Here is a 16,931-nt window from a genome sequence, read left to right as displayed (position 1 = left end):
TACCAATACAGCGATGTACAAATACTCCTTTAAGAGTAAAAGTCCTGCATGAAAAATCCTACTACAGCAATCAGACAAATATAGTGGAGTAAAGGTGCCCCTGCAGTTCAGTTTACTTCTTCCCACCTATGAGCATGATTGCTCAGCTCTTTTTGCCTTATTTGTTGCTGTCTTGTTGTTTTATCAATAATAATTAAATCATAATGTAAAAGGACAGTATAATGTCTGATCAGTGTGTGAGGAAACCAGCTTATGAAACAAAAATCAGTTATCAGGTTTCTTTCTACACCAGTGATTCCCAAAACATCCCTGTCATGGCTGCTTTGGAAGATGCAAAAATGTCCCACATCATTTTCCATCCAGAGTAAATCTCTCTAACATGAATCTTGCCAGTCGTTTCTTTATTATTCCCAAATAAACCCAATTTATTGTCCTTTTTTTAAAGCAGACATTTTGAATTGCCAAAACAGGAAAAGCACAGGTGAAACTAATAACATTAAGGATTGGTTCTGTTACAGCAATTATTGCAACACAATACTGCAATTAATAATGTTAACACAGTAGTTTGTACAACTTACTGTGATTGAAAAGTCAAAATGTGAGCAGAAAAAAGGTCGAGTCACATTTTTGCCCCTTTATGTTGGAGGTAAACTGTCCTCCACCAAGCTTCAGGTCATAATAAATTATCTCTAATCAAAACAGGCTGAATTTTCAACATATGTCTTAGAACAAGCCGTTTAATAACACATTAGTCATGCAGAGCACATACAGCCCCGAACATGTACCTTCATCCCTGAAGAGCCTGGTTACCGTAGTTTGATTAGAAATGCTGTGCAAGGAGTTACAATCTTATCGCGGTCATTAGTGTTTGGAGCCGGTTCTAAATAAACTACAATCATCACTCTGTTCATAATGAAGGAACATGTCACCCAGTGCAGCGGTGTGGTTCACTGATGTGTTTTTAATAGTTTCTGGACAACAACGGAGGTCTACAACACAGAGGAATCAGATATATCAGGCTTTGGATACACACACAATACTTGTTAGTAGATCAGTTCATTGTTGGTTTGGATCCAAACATGAGATTTGTTGACAATAAGAAAATCACAGCCTGATCCTTTAATCAGAACTAATAAGAAAACAAGAAAGGGGACAGACCTCTAATATAGATTTATTGTGCCAATCAGTCCACATATCAACAAACCACTGACTCCCCGTCACTGCTTTATCTTTAATCACATATACAGTCAGAAGTTTGGACACAGCTTCCATTCTCCTGAATGAGGAAATGTGTCCAAACCTTTGACTGGTACTGAATATGGACATCATCCCTAAATAAAGTAAAATATTCTATTTTAAAGCACAAAATATGTAAAACATCTGCTGACTTCATAACATACGTCAGTTTCACAAAGTGACATCAACAGTAAATAAATATTTCTTAAAGTTTGTACACTTATAACAGGACAAATATTGATTTTCAACATTGTAATCTTTCAAGTAAATAATGCTCATGTGAGACAAAGTGCTTCTGATAAAGTTTTTGGTGGTGTCCCAGCAGTCATTTAAATCTAAAGCTCCTCACATCCTGTGCAGCAGACACGGCGACCAGGGAGCATGTTTCAGGTGACCAGTATCATTAGATCCAAACCTCTCTGGTTAAATAAAGACCCAGACTGGATCCATGCGGAGCGCCTTCAGGTTCCAGCAGCTGTGGCTTCGTGGAAATAGCTGTGGATTTGCTGAGCAGCAGCCTGACCCACGATGGTCTCCAGCTCGGTGGGGGCGGCGTTACAGAGCTGCTGGATGCTGGGGAAATGCTGCAGCAGGGCCAGAGCTTTGACCCTGCCCACCCCCGGGACCTGCTGTACAAGGGCCAGGACCAGGGGGTCCAACAGCCCAGACGCACTCCTCCGCCTGAAAGGGTTCTCCCTGCTCTCCCCATGGACCTGCAGAGGATCAGAGCAGCATCAGACAGCTGTAGGTTCGGCTTCTTAGATACATGTTTACCCCTCTGACACCAAAGATCTGTGTTTGACTCTTTTATACAAAAACAAATAGAGACTAAATGAGTCTCCGGCTACATAAACGAGCAATCATTGTGTAACCTATAACCATAAATAATATTTATGAGATCTCACAAAAGTTTTCACTTGGGTCAATGTGTTCTTGGGTTTACTTGGTCACCATGGAAACAACAACAATGGAGCAGACACATGCATGGGAGCGGTTCATAGTTTTATGTCAAACTACAGCCTTAAAATGAAGACTGATGAGTTGAATCTCCCTCTGACACTATCAGCAAATTAAACTCATATTTATTGCAGGTGTAAAATATTGTTTTACCATCTGAGTGATGAGCTGTGAGGCTTCAGTCTGCCCGCTGACTGGCAGGAGAGTCAGGCCGAGGTCAAACACCACAAACTTCTGGACAGCAGAGAAGTACTGCTCACTGAGTCTGGTGTTCTCCACCAGCACCAGCTGCTGGAAGCTGCTGCTGGCCTTCAAATCAGGAGGGACGGTGGTTCATATCAGATACATCACAACACATCATCTTTTTAGCAAAAAATTCATTAAACTCACATTTCTGTAGCGAACCAGTTTCCTCTTGTAGCCGTTTCCTGCTATGATGTCGCACTCCGACACGTACAGGATGCAGCTTTTGTTGGGCAGGTGGAAATCTGCCACACCGAGCTCATTCTCAAAGAGGATTTTCACACCTCCACCTACAGCACAAGATTAATTAGTTCTTCATGAGCAAAGCAAGATAAAAAAAAAAGACATAGCATGCTATAAACTGCAAAAAGAAACATCAAATAATGTAAAATACATGATGCAACCAAAAAATAAAGAGTTATTATATCAATTTTAAATGTTAGTTATGAACGTTAGTAAGTCTGGTTAACTACACACATGTAACAAAGGTGTAGGGCTGCAACTAACAATTATTTTTATTATCAATTCATCTGCAGACTATTTTCTCAATTAATCGTTTGGTTAACAAAACATCAGAAAATAGAAAAAGCCTATTATAATATATTAAAGCCCAAGTGGATATATTCAAATAGCTTGTTTTGTAATAGCAACAGTCCAAAAGACAAATATATTAAGTTTTAGATCAAACAGCAATAAGGAAACCAGCAGATATTCACATTTGTGAATCAGATTCATTTTCTGTTGACTAATCAATAAAAGGACAAATTTTATCAGCTGTAAAAAAACTGCATGGAACATAAAATTCAATTTTAGGTAATGCTGAAAAGAAAATTCACTCAACACAACAGATAAATGAGATTTGAAAGATGGTCAAATTTTTATTTTATTTAAAAATGTTTCTAAATCTGGTGTTTCAATTTCAAGTTGGAATCACACTTTTACATAAACCTGTAGAATAGGACTCCAACTAACGATTATTTTCATTATCGATTAATCTGTCCATTATTCTCCTTTGATCAATTAATTGTTTGGTCCATAAAATGTCAGAAAAATGTCTTGTTTTGTTCCGACCAACAGTTCACAACGCAAAGATATTCAGTTTACTGTCATAGAGGACTAAAGAAACCAGAAACTATTCACATTTAAGAAGCTGGAATCAGAGAATTTGGAAGTTTTCTTTTATTTTCTTAAAAAAACAATGACTCAAAATGATTATTCTTTTCAATAAATGATCCGACTACACACTGCTTTTTGTGAGACGTTAAAAACCAAAAAGGTTAGAAACCACTGGTTTCATCTTTAACAATGTGTTGTATTTTAAAAGCTTGTTATATTATCCATTGTGTCAAATCTTCATCTGAAAAGTAACTAAAGCTGTTAAATAAATGTAGTGGAGTAGAAAGTACAATATTTCCCTCTGAAATCTAGTGGAGTGGAAGTATGAAGTAGCATCACATGGAAATACTCAAGTAAAGTACAAGTACCTCAAAATTATACTTGAATAAATGTACCACTGATTATTAGTATTGTGTTAAGATTTTTGTTTTAACTAAACTAAATGAGCAATATTTGATTTAAACATATTCTGCAGGCTGCAGCTGTTTTTATTGCTCCTTTACGTCAGTTCTGTTCTTTCAGTAATTAACAGATTTAATCGTCTATTTGTGTCTTATTCTGTGACAGAGAGACGCTGCTGTAGATCTATAATCAAATAATAAAACATTGGAGCTGTTATCAGGTGCTTTCCTTCCAGCAATCAATATGTAGAAATTATTAAGTAACAGGTTAAACTGGAGCCACGTTAGCCAAACGAAAAGCAGCCAGTATCCCTTTAAAACTGCTCCTCTACCTGGAATGAATCAGCGCTTGATAAGCCCTCCCTCTTCTTCCTGATCTCAAACACAACAAGCTCCACTCTGTGCTCATATTTCCTTGTTCCCTCCCCTTCAGATCTACAGTTTGAAGATGGGTGTAACCAACATGTAATGTAGCACAAGAGCTGTCAGGCTCCATTTCCTGCAGAGACACGTGTTGTCCAGATCAAAGTTCAAACTTGTTTCACCTGTCAGGAAGTGAAACTCAGACAGTCGTTACTACTGAGAGCTGAAATGGCGCAGAAAGATCAGCTGGACCGAGAAACCTTCTCTTGTTCCATCTGTCTGGATCTACTGAAGGATCCGGTGACTATTCCCTGTGGACACAGCTACTGCATGAGCTGTATTAAAGGCTTCTGGGATGAAGAGGATCAGAGGAAGATCTACAGCTGCCCTCAGTGCAGACAGACCATAACACAGAGGCCTGTCCTGGTGAAAAACACCATGTTAGCAGCTTTAGTGGAGCAGCTGAAGAAGACTGGACTCCAAGCTGCTCCTGCTGATCACTGCTATGCTGGACCTGAAGATGTGGCCTGTGATGTCTGCACTGGGAGGAAGCTGAAAGCTCTCAAGTCCTGTCTGGTGTGTCTGGCCTCTTACTGTGAGAAACACCTGCAGCCTCATTATGATGCAGCTCCATTAAAGAAACACAAGCTGGTCGACCCCTCGCAGAAGCTCCAGGAGAACATCTGCTCTCGTCATGATGAGGTGATGAAGATGTTCTGCCGTACTGATCAGCAGAGTATCTGTTATCTCTGCTCTGTGGATGAACATAAAGGCCACGACACGGTCTCAGCTGCAGCAGAAAGGACTGAGAGGCAGAGAGAGCTCGAGGTGAGTCGACAAAACATCCAGCAGAGAATCCAGGACAGAGAGAAAGATGTGAAGCTGCTTCAACAGAGGATGAAGGCCGTCAATCGCTCTGCTAATAAAGCAGTGGAGGACAGTGAGAAGATCTTCACTGAGCTGATCAGTCTCATCCAGAAAAGAAGCTCTGATGTGAAGCAGCAGATCAGATCCCAGCAGGAAACTGAAGTGAGTCGAGTCAAAGAGCTTCAGGAGAAGCTGGAGCAGGAGATCACTGAGCTGAAGAGGAAAGACGCTGAACTGAAGCAGCTCTCACACACAGAGGATCACAACCAGTTTCTACACAACTACCCCTCACTGTCACAACTCAGTGCATCTACAGACTCATCCAGCATCAATATCCGTCCTCTGAGATACTTTGAGGATGTGACAGCAGCTGTGTCAGAGCTCAGAGATCAACTACAGGACATCCTGAGGGAGAAATGGACAAACATCTCACTGACAGTGACTGAAGTGGACGTTTTACTGTCAGAAGCAGAACCCAAGACCAGAGCTGGATTCTTAAAATATTCACATGAAATCACACTGGATCCAAACACAGCAAACACATGGCTGTTATTATCTGAGGGGAACAGAAAAGCAACATACATGAGTCGACCACAGTCTTATTCTCGTCACCCAGACAGATTCACTGGATGGTGGCAGCAGGTCCTGAGTAGAGAGAGTCTGACTGGACGTTGTTACTGGGAGGTGGAGTGGAGAGGGGGAGGAGTTTGTGTAGCAGTCGCATGCAAGAATATCAGCAGAGCAGGAGACTCAAATGAATGTGGATTTGGATTTAATGACAAATCTTGGATGTTAAATTGTAACACTGACAGTTATACATTTTGGTTCAACAACATCAAAACTCCCGTCTCAGGTCCTGGTTCCTCCAGAGTAGGAGTGTACCTGGATCACAGAGCAGGTATTCTGTCCTTCTACAGCGTCTCTGAAACCATGACTCTCCTCCACAGAGTCCAGACCACATTCACTCAGCCTCTCTATGCTGGATTATGTCTTTATTATGAAGCCACAGCTGAGTTGTGTAAACTCAAATAGACAGAAGTCATTTCAGACTTCATGTGTCAGATTCTGTTGTAATTCTTCATGTTTTTGTCTCCATTGTTTCTGAGAGCTCGTTGCTGTGGTGTTTCTGAACTGCACAGAGATCAGCTGTCAATCAAACTGGGATTGTCAACACTTATTTTCTTTTCATTTGTTGTTCTTTTAATGTTTTCAGTTTCTTTAAATGTGACTTTTTGCTGTGTGTTTTTATCCATGGAGGCTATCACTGCTCATGATGATGTTTTTAACCTTCACTGACGTTTCTTCAGATGAAAATGTGAACTTCTCTTTGTTCTAAATGTTAGTTTCATGTTTGTATTGATGTATTTGTGTGCTGTTGTTTCTCTTCCACTTCAGCGTCTTAAACAGAGAAAACAGCAGAACTTCCTTCATCATTGATATTTTGTTCTCACCACTTTGTAAATTCATAAAGAAATGTACAATCAAACTGTAATTATCATGATAATAATCATTTATTATGTTCTTGTACATTCTGGGTTAAACTAACTGATTGTGTGGATGAAGTGAATCTGTACATGAAATCATTGAACAAGAGTCATTTAACAGACTTTACTGATCAGATGTGTGAACAATCTGAAGCTTTACATAATCAATAAAGTTATTATTTCAACAGTGAGCAAAGTGTTTTCTTCTGTCTTCATCTCAGGATCTCATTCAAAGCTTGTGGAGAAAATGTGAAACTAAAATGAGAGTTTATTTGAGGCAGTTTTCCTCCTGAAACACCACAAAGTACAGAGTTCATGTTCAGAGCAGACAAACGTTTGTCAGTCAGTCTCTGTACTTTCAGCTTTCTTCACTAAAACATGTTAGTGCTTCCCAGGTGGAGCTAATTTTAACACCTTATACTGTTGGATGGTGTAATCTATAACAATACATATATTATTGATATAATAGGTAATTAAAGCTGTCAAATAAATGTAGTGGAGTAGAAAGTACAATATTTCCCTCTGAAATGAGTGGAAGTATAAAGTAGCATCTAATGGAAATACTCAAGTAAAGTAAAAGTACCTCAAAATCTACTATATTGTGAATTCAGGCCTTCTAAACGTGAAAACACGATAAATGTAGGTGTCAACTTTAGACTCAGGATAATCTTCTGATGCTTTAATAGACACTCTTCATGTCAGCATCAGTAACATCCTGTTTGCAGGTTTTATTCCTGTAAAATGTCAGTTTATCCTGCAGATAAATACAATGCCCTGCTGTGTGAGCAGCTTAAACAGATGATTTTCAGTTGAGCTGAATTAAAGACTGGGGCTGTTTCATACAGAAAATGTATACAGTCATATTCCACCAGGTGTGTTTGTCTCCTTTTAAACGAAACAATCTTATACATTAATATTTCTGAATGGAATTTGGTGCGTTTGATGTCTCCAGGTTAAAGAGGACGACACAGACTCTGGCTAATCAAATGTAATCAAATTTAACACTCTTGTATAGTTTTATTGTAAGTTTTGCCTTTGACATCATTTTTATTTTTGGTTTCAATTTATTTATTTTTGATTCTCGGAAGATTTTGTTCAATTGTCGACACAAAGTTAATCCCATATAACACTGGTATTTATTTTGTACATGTTTGCATAAAAAGTGTTCTTAGATTTATGAAGTAGACATTAGGACAATTTGGCTAAATGTTTTTGATGATGTTACACTAAAAGTCATTTATTCAATAAAATATGTACTTTAAAAAAAAAGGCCATCATATCTACACATATCTAAGTGACTTTACACCACAACCTGATTTTTCCCTTAAAACATAAGTCTGGTGATATTCTGAATTATTCTTATTGTTAACAAATCCCACGAAAAGGCAAAAACCAACAATGAATTGATCCCACTAACGATTATTTTGACTCAAATTAAAATATAAATGCAGTAACACAAACTGAGTTGGTGAGAGTTACAGTTCACACAAAGATTTTAAACAAAAAAATGGTTTTAATTATTTCTATAGCTTTTGGATTAAAGGAAAATGAAATTGAATCAACTGGTTGTCCTCCTTTGTTTAAGAAATTCAACTTTTTATCTGTAAATGTGCTTTTATACATATGAAATTTATTATATTAAAAGATTTGTAATCAATTTAGAGTTACCTTCTAGTATTCCAAACAGTTCATGTTCTCAGAATAATATGAAATGTTCATCAATATGACTGTTGATAAAGATTAAAACCTAAAAATACTGGTATTGATTTTGTGCACAAAAAAAAGTTTTTATATTTAAAAATCCTGGTCATTAGTGTTTGGAGCCGGTTCTAAATAAACTACAATCATCACTCTGTTCATGATGAAGGAACATGTCAACCAGTGCAGCGCTGTGGTTCACTGATGTGTTTTTAATAGTTTCTGGACAACAACGGAGGTCTACGACACAGAGGAATCAGATATATCAGGCTTTGGATACACACATAATACTTGTTAGTAGATCAGTTCATTGTTGGTTTGGATCCAAACATGAGATTAGTTGACAATAAGAAAAATATAGAAAATCATAGCCTGATCCTTTAATCAGAACTAATAAGAAAACAAGAAAGTGGACAGACCTCTAATATAGATTTATTGTGCCAATCAGTCCACATATCAACAAACCACTGACTCCCCGTCACTGCTTTATCTTTAATCACATATACAGTCAGAAGTTTGGACACAGCTTCCATTCTCCTGAATGAGGAAATGTGTCCAAACCTTTGACTGGTACTGAATATGGACATCATCCCTAAATAAAGATGCTAATATATTGTATTTTAAACCACAAAATATGTAAAATATCTGCTGACTTCATAACATACGTAGGTTTCACAAAGTGACATCAACAGTAAATAAATATTTCTTAAAGTTTGTACACTTATAACAGGACAAATATTGATTTTCAACATTGTAATCTTTCAAGTAAATAATGCTCATGTGAGACAAAGTGCTTCTGATAAAGTTTTTGGTGGTGTCCCAGCAATCACTGAAATTTAAAGCTCCTCACATCCTGTGCAGCAGACACGGCGACCAGGGAGCATGTTTCAGGTGACCAGTATCATTAGATCCAAACCTCTCTGGTTAAATAAAGACCCACACTGGATCCATGCGGAGCACCTTCAGGTTCCAGCAGCTGTGGCTTTGTGGAAGAAGCTGTGGATTTGCTGAGCAGCAGCCTGACCCAGGATGGGCTCCAGCTCAGCGGGGGCGGCGTTACAGAGCTGCTGGATGCTGGGGAAATGCTGCAGCAGGGCCAGAGCTTTGACCCTGCCCACCCCCGGGACCTGCTGTACCAGGGCCAGGACCAGGGGGTCCCACAGCCGAGACGCACTCCTCCGCCTGAAAGGGTTCTCCCTGCTCTCCCCATGGACCTGCAGAGGATCAGAGCAGCATCAGACAGCTGTAGGTTCGGCTTCTTAGATACATGTTTACCCCTCTGACACCAAAGATCTGTGTTCGACTCTTTTATACAAAAACAAATAGAGACTAAATGAGTCTCCGGCTACATAAACGAGCAATCATTGTGTAATCTATAACCATAAATAATATTTATGAGATCTCACAAAAGTTTTCACTTGGGTCAATGTGTTCTTGGGTTTACTTGGTCACCATGGAAACAACAACAATGGAGCAGACACATGCATGGGAGCGGTTCATAGTTTTATGTCAAGCTGGGCCTCAATTACAAAGAAATTTTCTTTAATTTAATTTATTATATGTTTTTTGTTACATCGCAAAAGCTTTGTGAGATCCCGCTGAAGCAGATCTTTTTTTCCCCCTTTGAAAATATTTTCGTCTTTCTGCTTCCCAGCTACATAAGTGCATTATTTTCACCATGATTCCTAATATTTTGCCCCTCCTCATGTATGTTAATGGGTTGGACAAAATATTAGGAACACCATCGTCACACACTACGACCTAAATAATAAACATAAAGGAGAATTATCACCTTTCTGACAATGTCAACAAAAACTGAAAGTGTAGAAGCTTCATTAAAGTAGAATTTATAGCAGAGCTGTTGTATTTTATTGTATTAGATTGCACAGGTGTTCCTAATAAAGTGCTCGGTGAGTGTACGTCAAACACAGAAAAACTACACTAGTAAAGAGGAACGAGACATTGACTGAACATTGATAACAGGACGTTTCTTAACAACAAGCTACAGCCTTAAAATGAAGACTGATGAGTTGAATCTCCCTCTGACACCATCAGCAAATTAAAGTCATATTTATTGCAGGTGTAAAGTATTGTTTTACCATCTGAGTGATGAGCTGTGAGGCTTCAGTCTGCCCGCTGACCGGCAGGAGAGTCAGGCCGAGGTCAAACACCACAAACTTCTGGACAGCAGAGAAGTACTGCTCACTGAGTCTGGTGTTCTCCACCAGCACCAGCTGCTGGAAGCTGCTGCTGGCCTTCAAATCAGGAGGGACGGTGGTTCATATCAGATACATCACAACACGTCATCTTTTTAGCAAAAAATTCATTAAACTCACATTTCTGTAGCGAACCAGTTTCCTCTTGTAGCCGTTTCCTGCTATGATGTCGCACTCCGACACGTACAGGATGCAGCTTTTGTTGGGCAGGTGGAAATCTGCCACACCGAGCTCATTCTCAAAGAGGATTTTCACACCTCCACCTACAGCACAAGATTAATTAGTTCTTCATGAGCAAAGCAAGATAAAAAAAAAAGACATGGCATGTTATAAACTGCAAAAAGAAACATCAAATAATGTAAAATACATGATGCAACCAAAAAATAAAGAGTCATTATATCAATTTTAAATGTTAGTTATGAACGTTTTCAATCCAGCTTTCGTCATCAACACAGTACTGAGACATCACTACTAAGAGTAACAAATGACATTCTCATTCTTATGCTGACAAAGGTGAATACTCCATTCTCATTCTACTTGACTTAACTGCTGCATTTGATACCATCAACCATAACATCCTACTTGATCGATTGCATAACTGGGTGGGCATTTCTGGTACAGCTTTAAACTGGTTTCATTTATACTTAACGAATAGATTTTTAATGTTTGTGTTAATAATCATATATCCTCCTTAGCTCCCCTCCAGTGCGGAGTCCCTCAGGGTTCCGTCCTTGGGCCAATCCTGTTTTCATTGTACATGCTCCCTCTGGGTCAGCTGTTCAGCCGCTTTCATGAAATATCATATCACAGTTATGCTGATGATACTCTGATCTATTTCTCTGCCAAACCCAATAACTTGAACCAACTGTCCTCCCTCCATGAGTGTTTAGCTGCCACCAAAGAGTGGATGAGTCAAAATTTCCTCCATCTAAACCCTGACAAAACTGAAGTTCTTTTAATTGGCCCTAAAATCTTTGTCACTGCGGCTACTCAGTTTATTGGCCGACTTCAGCCGAACATTAAATCCACTGCTAAGAATCTCAGTATCATCTTCAACCAGTATATGACATTTGACCATCACGTTAATAAGCTTGTTCAGTCCTGTTTTCTTCAGTTAAGAAATATTGCGAAAATAAGCCCTATATTGTCCTCTACTGTTCTTGAACAACCAATCCACACATTCATTTTCTCCCTATTAGACTACTGTAACTCCCTCTACAGCTGCCTCAGTCAGTCTTCTCTAAACGTTTACAGTTAATCCAAAATACAGCAGCTACACTTCTAACCAGAACTAGCCGTAGGTCCCACATTACCCCTGTTCTTGCCTCTTTCCATTGTCTTCCGGTGAAGTTCAGAATAAACTACAAGATCCTGCTGATTACATATAAAGCACTCCACAACCTCTTCGATCCTCAAATCTCAGCCCTCTATCTATCCCCCGCATAGACCACAGATCGAAAGGTGACCACGCATTTGCATTCTTAGCCCCAACGCTGTGGAACCATCATCCACAATCTGTCAGATCTGCCGAATCCTTGGACAGTTTTAAAAAAGGCCTCAAAACCTGTTTATATCGGCAAGCCTTTCTATAGACTCTCCCTTCTTGTTCCCATGTCCTGTTTAATTTAATGTTGGTTGATTTCTCTCTGTGTCGTGTTTTTCTATTTTATTAATCTATCTGTTTCAATTTTGCATGTGTATGTGTCTGTAAAGCACTTTGTAACTGTGTGTTTTAAAAAGTCCTATATAAATGAAAGCTTACTTACCTTAGTAAGTCCGGCCAACTACACACATGTAACAAAGTTGTAGGGCTGCAACTAACAATTATTTTTATTATCAATTCATCTACAGACTATTTTCTCAATTAATTGTTTGGTCCACAAAATGTCAGAAAATAGAAAAAAGCCTTTTATAATATATTAAAGTGTACATATTCAAATAGATTGTTTTGTAATAGCAATAGTCCAAAAGACATTAAGTTTTAGATCACACAACAATAAGGAAACCAGCAGATATTCACATTTGTGAATTTTAGCCATTTTTGTTCCAAAAATGAAAGAGAAAAATAATTAATTGATTCTCAAAACAGTTTCAGATTAATTTTCTGTTGACTAATCAATAAATGGACAAATTTTATCAGCTATAAAAACTGCATGTGAGATAAAATTCAATTTTAGGTAATGCTGAAAGGAAAATTCACTCAACACAACAGATAAACGAGATATGAAAGACATTTTTATTTTATTTAAAAATGTTTCCAAATCTGGTGTTTCAATTTCAAGTTGGAAACACACTTTTACATAAACCTGTAGAATAGGACTGCAACTAACGATTATTTTCATTATCGATTAATCTGTCCATTATTTTCTCCTTTGATCAATTAGTTGTTTGGTCCATAAAATGTCAGAAAAATGTCTTGTTTTGTTCCGACCAACAGTTCACAACGCAAAGATATTCAGTTTACTGTCATAGAGGACTAAAGAAACCAGAAACTATTCACATTTAAGAAGCTGGAATCAGAGAATTTGGAAGTTTTCTTTTATTTTCTTAAAAAAACAATGACTCAAAATGATTATTCTTTTCAATAAATGACCCGACTACACACTGCTTTTTGTGAGACGTTAAAAGCCAAAAAGGTTGGAAACCACTGGTTTCATCTTTAACAATGTGTTGTATTTTAAAAGCTTGTTATATTATCCATTGTGTCAAATCTTCATCTGAAAAGTAACTGAAGCTGTTAAATAAATGTAGTGGAGTAGAACGTACAATATTTCCCTCTGAAATGTAGTGGAGTGGAAGTATGAAGTCGCATCACATGGAAATACTCAAGTAAAGTACAAGTACCTCAAAATTATACTTGAATAAATGTACCACTGATTATTAGTATTGTGTTAAGATTTTTGTTTTAACTAAACTAAATGAGCAATATTTGATTTAAACATATTCTGCAGGCTGCAGCTGTTTTTATTGCTCCTTTACGTCAGTTCTGTTCTTTCAGTAATTAACAGATTTAATTGTCTATTTGTGTCTTATTCTGTGACAGACAGACGCTGCTGTAGATCTATAATCAAATGATAAAACATTGGAGCAGTTATCAGGTGTTTTCCTTCCAGCGATCAATATGTAGAAATTATTAAGTAACAGGTTAAACTGGAGCCACGTTAGCCAAATGAAAAGCAGCCAGTATCCCTTTAAAACTGCTCCTCTACCTGGAATGAATCAACGCTTGATAAGCCCTCCCTCTTCTTCCTGATCTCAAACACAACAAGCTCCACTCTGTGCTCATATTTCCTTGTTCCCTCCCCTTCAGATCTACAGTTTGAAGATGGGTGTAACCAACATGTAATGTAGCACAAGAGCTGTCAGGCTCCATTTCCTGCAGAAACATATGTTGTCCAGATCGCAGCTCAAACTTGTTTCATTTCTCAGGAAGTGAACCTCAGACAGTCATTGCCACTGAGAGCTGAAATGGCGCAGAAAGGAGATCAGCTGGACCGAGAAACCTTCTCTTGTTCCATCTGTCTGGATCTACTGAAGGATCCGGTGGCTATTCCCTGTGGACACAGCTACTGCATGAGCTGTATTAAAGGCTTCTGGGATGAAGAGGATCAGAGGAAGATCTACAGCTGCCCTCAGTGCAGACAGACCATCACACCGAGGCCTGTCCTGGTGAAAAACACCATGTTAGCAGCTTTAGTGGAGCAGATGAAGAAGACTGGACTCCAAGCTGCTCCTGCTGATTACTGCTATGCTGGACCTGAAGATGTGGCCTGTGATGTCTGCACTGGGAGGAAGCTGAAAGCCCTCAAGTCCTGTCTGGTGTGTCTGGCCTCTTACTGTGAGAAACACCTCCAGCGTCACTATGATGTAGCTCCATTAAAGAAACACAAGCTGGTCGACCCCTCGGAGAAGCTCCAGGAGAACATCTGCTCTCGTCATGATGAGGTGATGAAGATGTTCTGCCATACTGATCAGCAGAGTATCTGTTATCTCTGCTCTGTGGATGAACATAAAAGCCACGACACAGTCTCAGCTGCAGCAGAAAGGACTGAGAGGCAGAGAGAGCTCGAGGTGAGTCGACAAAACATCCAGCAGAGAATCCAGGACAGAGAGAAAGACGTGAAGCTGCTTCAACAGGAGGTGGAGGCCGTCAATCGCTCTGCTGATAAAGCAGTGAAGGACAGTGAGAAGATCTTCACTGAGCTGATCCATCTCATCCAGAAAAGAAGCTCTGATGTGAAGCAGCAGATCAGATCCCAGCAGGAAACTGAAGTGAGTCGAGTCAAAGAGCTTCAGGAGAAGCTGGAGCAGGAGATCACTGAGCTGAAGAGGAAAGACGCTGAACTGAAGCAGCTCTCACACACAGAGGATCACAACCAGTTTCTACACAACTACCCCTCACTGTCACAACTCAGTGCATCTACAGACTCATCCAGCATCAATATCCGTCCTCTGAGATACTTTGAGGATGTGACAGCAGCTGTGTCAGAGCTCAGAGATCAACTACAGGACATCCTGAGGGAGAAATGGACAAACATCTCACGGGCAGTGACTGAAGTGGACGTTTTACTGTCAGAAGCAGAACCCAAAACCAGAGCTGGATTCTTAAAATATTCACGTGAAATCACACTGGATCCAAACACAGCACACACATGGCTGTTATTATCTGAGGGGAACAGAAAAGCAACATGCATGAATCAACAACAGTCTTATTCTAGTCACCCAGACAGATTCACTGGATATCATCAGGTCCTGAGTAGAGAGAGTCTGACTGGACGTTGTTACTGGGAGGTGGAGTGGAGCGGTAGAGGAGTTTATGTAGCAGTCGCATACAAGAATATCAGCAGAGCAGGAGACTTGGATGAATGTGGATTTGGATTTAATGACAAATCTTGGATGTTAAACTGTAACACTGACAGTTATATAATTTGGTTCAACAGCATCAGAACTCCCGTCTCAGGTCCTGGTTCCTCCAGAGTAGGAGTGTACCTGGATCACAGAGCAGGTATTCTGTCCTTCTACAGCGTCTCTGAAACCATGACTCTCCTCCACAGAGTCCAGACCACATTCACTCAGCCTCTCTATGCTGGACTACGTCTTTATTATGGAGGCACAGCTGAGTTGTGTAAAGTCAAATAGACAGAAGTCATTTCAGACTTCATGTGTCAGATTCTGTTGTAATTCTTCATGTTTTTGTCTCCATTGTTTCTGAGAGCTCGTTGCTGTGGTGTTTCTGAACTGCACAGAGATCAGCTGACAATCAAACTGGGATTGTCAACACTTATTTTCTTTTCATTTGTTGTTCTTTTAATGTTTTCAGTTTCTTTAAATGTGACTTTTTGCTGTGTGTTTTTATCCATGGAGGCTATCACTGCTCATGATGATGTTTTTAACCTTCACTGATGTTTCTTCAGATGAAAATGTGAACTTCTCTTTGTTCTAAATGGTAGTTTCATGTTTGTATTGATGTATTTGTGTGCTGTTGTTTCTCTTCAACTTCAGCGTCTTAAACAGAGAAAACAGCAGAACTTCCTTCATCATAGATATTTTGTTCTCATCACTTTGTAAATTCATAAAGAAATGTACAATCAAACTGTAATTATCATGATAATAATCATTTATTATGTTCTTGTACATTCTGGGTTAAACTAACTGATTGTGTGGATGAAGTGAATCTGTACATGAAATCATTGAACAAGAGTCATTTAACAGACTTTACTGATCAGATGTGTGAACAATGTGAAGCTTTACATAATCAATAAAGTTATTATTTCAACAGTGAGCAACGTGTTTTCTTCTGTCTTCATCTCAGGATCTCATTCAAAGCTTGTGGAGAAAATGTGAAACTAAAATGAGAGTTTATTTGAGGCAGTTTTCCTCCTGAAACACCACAAAGTACAGAGTTCATGTTCAGAGCAGACAAACGTTTGTCAGTCAGTCTCTGTACTTTCAGCTTTCTTCACTAAAACATGTTAGTGCTTCCCAGGTGGAGCTCATTTTAACACCTTATACTGTTGGATGGTGTAATCTATAACAATACATATATTATTGATATAATAGGTAATTAAAGCTGTCAAATAAATGTAGTGGAGTAGAAAGTACAATATTTCCCTCTGAAATGAGTGGAAGTAGCCTATAAAGTAGCATCTAATGGAAATACTCAAGTAAAGTAAAAGTACCTCAAAATCTACTATATTGTGAATTCAGACCTTCTAAACGTGAAAACACGATAAATGTAGGTGTCAACTTTAGACTCAGGATAATCTTCTGATGCTTTAATAGACACTCTTCATGTCGGCATCAGTAACATCCTGTTTGCAGGTTTTATTCCTGTAAAATGTCAGTTTATC

At 38.8% G+C, this 16,931-nt stretch overlaps 2 protein-coding genes across 2 annotated transcripts; one reads left to right on the top strand and one right to left on the bottom strand.

Moving 5' to 3' along the window:
* Positions 1-1,153: 1,153 nt before the first annotated feature.
* On the bottom strand, positions 1,154-2,739 carry faap24 (FA core complex associated protein 24; the record flags this gene model as incomplete). Its single annotated transcript, XM_067590676.1, has 3 exons — positions 1,154-1,949; positions 2,347-2,502; positions 2,584-2,739. Coding segments are annotated over 3 exons (564 nt in total), but the record flags the coding sequence as incomplete, so codon positions are not given.
* Positions 2,740-3,995: 1,256 nt separating this feature from the next.
* Positions 3,996-16,401, top strand: LOC137183749 (uncharacterized). The gene is made up of 4 exons (XM_067591055.1): positions 3,996-6,213; positions 9,332-9,610; positions 10,494-10,639; positions 13,933-16,401. The coding sequence occupies exons 1-4, from the start codon at positions 4,545-4,547 to the stop codon at positions 15,718-15,720; spliced, it is 3,882 nt and encodes a 1,293-aa protein (XP_067447156.1). The 5' UTR covers positions 3,996-4,544; the 3' UTR covers positions 15,721-16,401.
* The last annotated feature ends 530 nt before the right edge of the window (positions 16,402-16,931 follow it).

The sequence above is a fragment of the Thunnus thynnus genome, chromosome 5 (assembly GCF_963924715.1).
Source record: "Thunnus thynnus chromosome 5, fThuThy2.1, whole genome shotgun sequence".
NCBI classification, from domain to species: Eukaryota; Metazoa; Chordata; class Actinopteri; order Scombriformes; family Scombridae; genus Thunnus; species Thunnus thynnus.
Note: the sequence above shows the minus strand (reverse complement) of the source record. Positions and strands in the feature narration are given on the sequence as shown.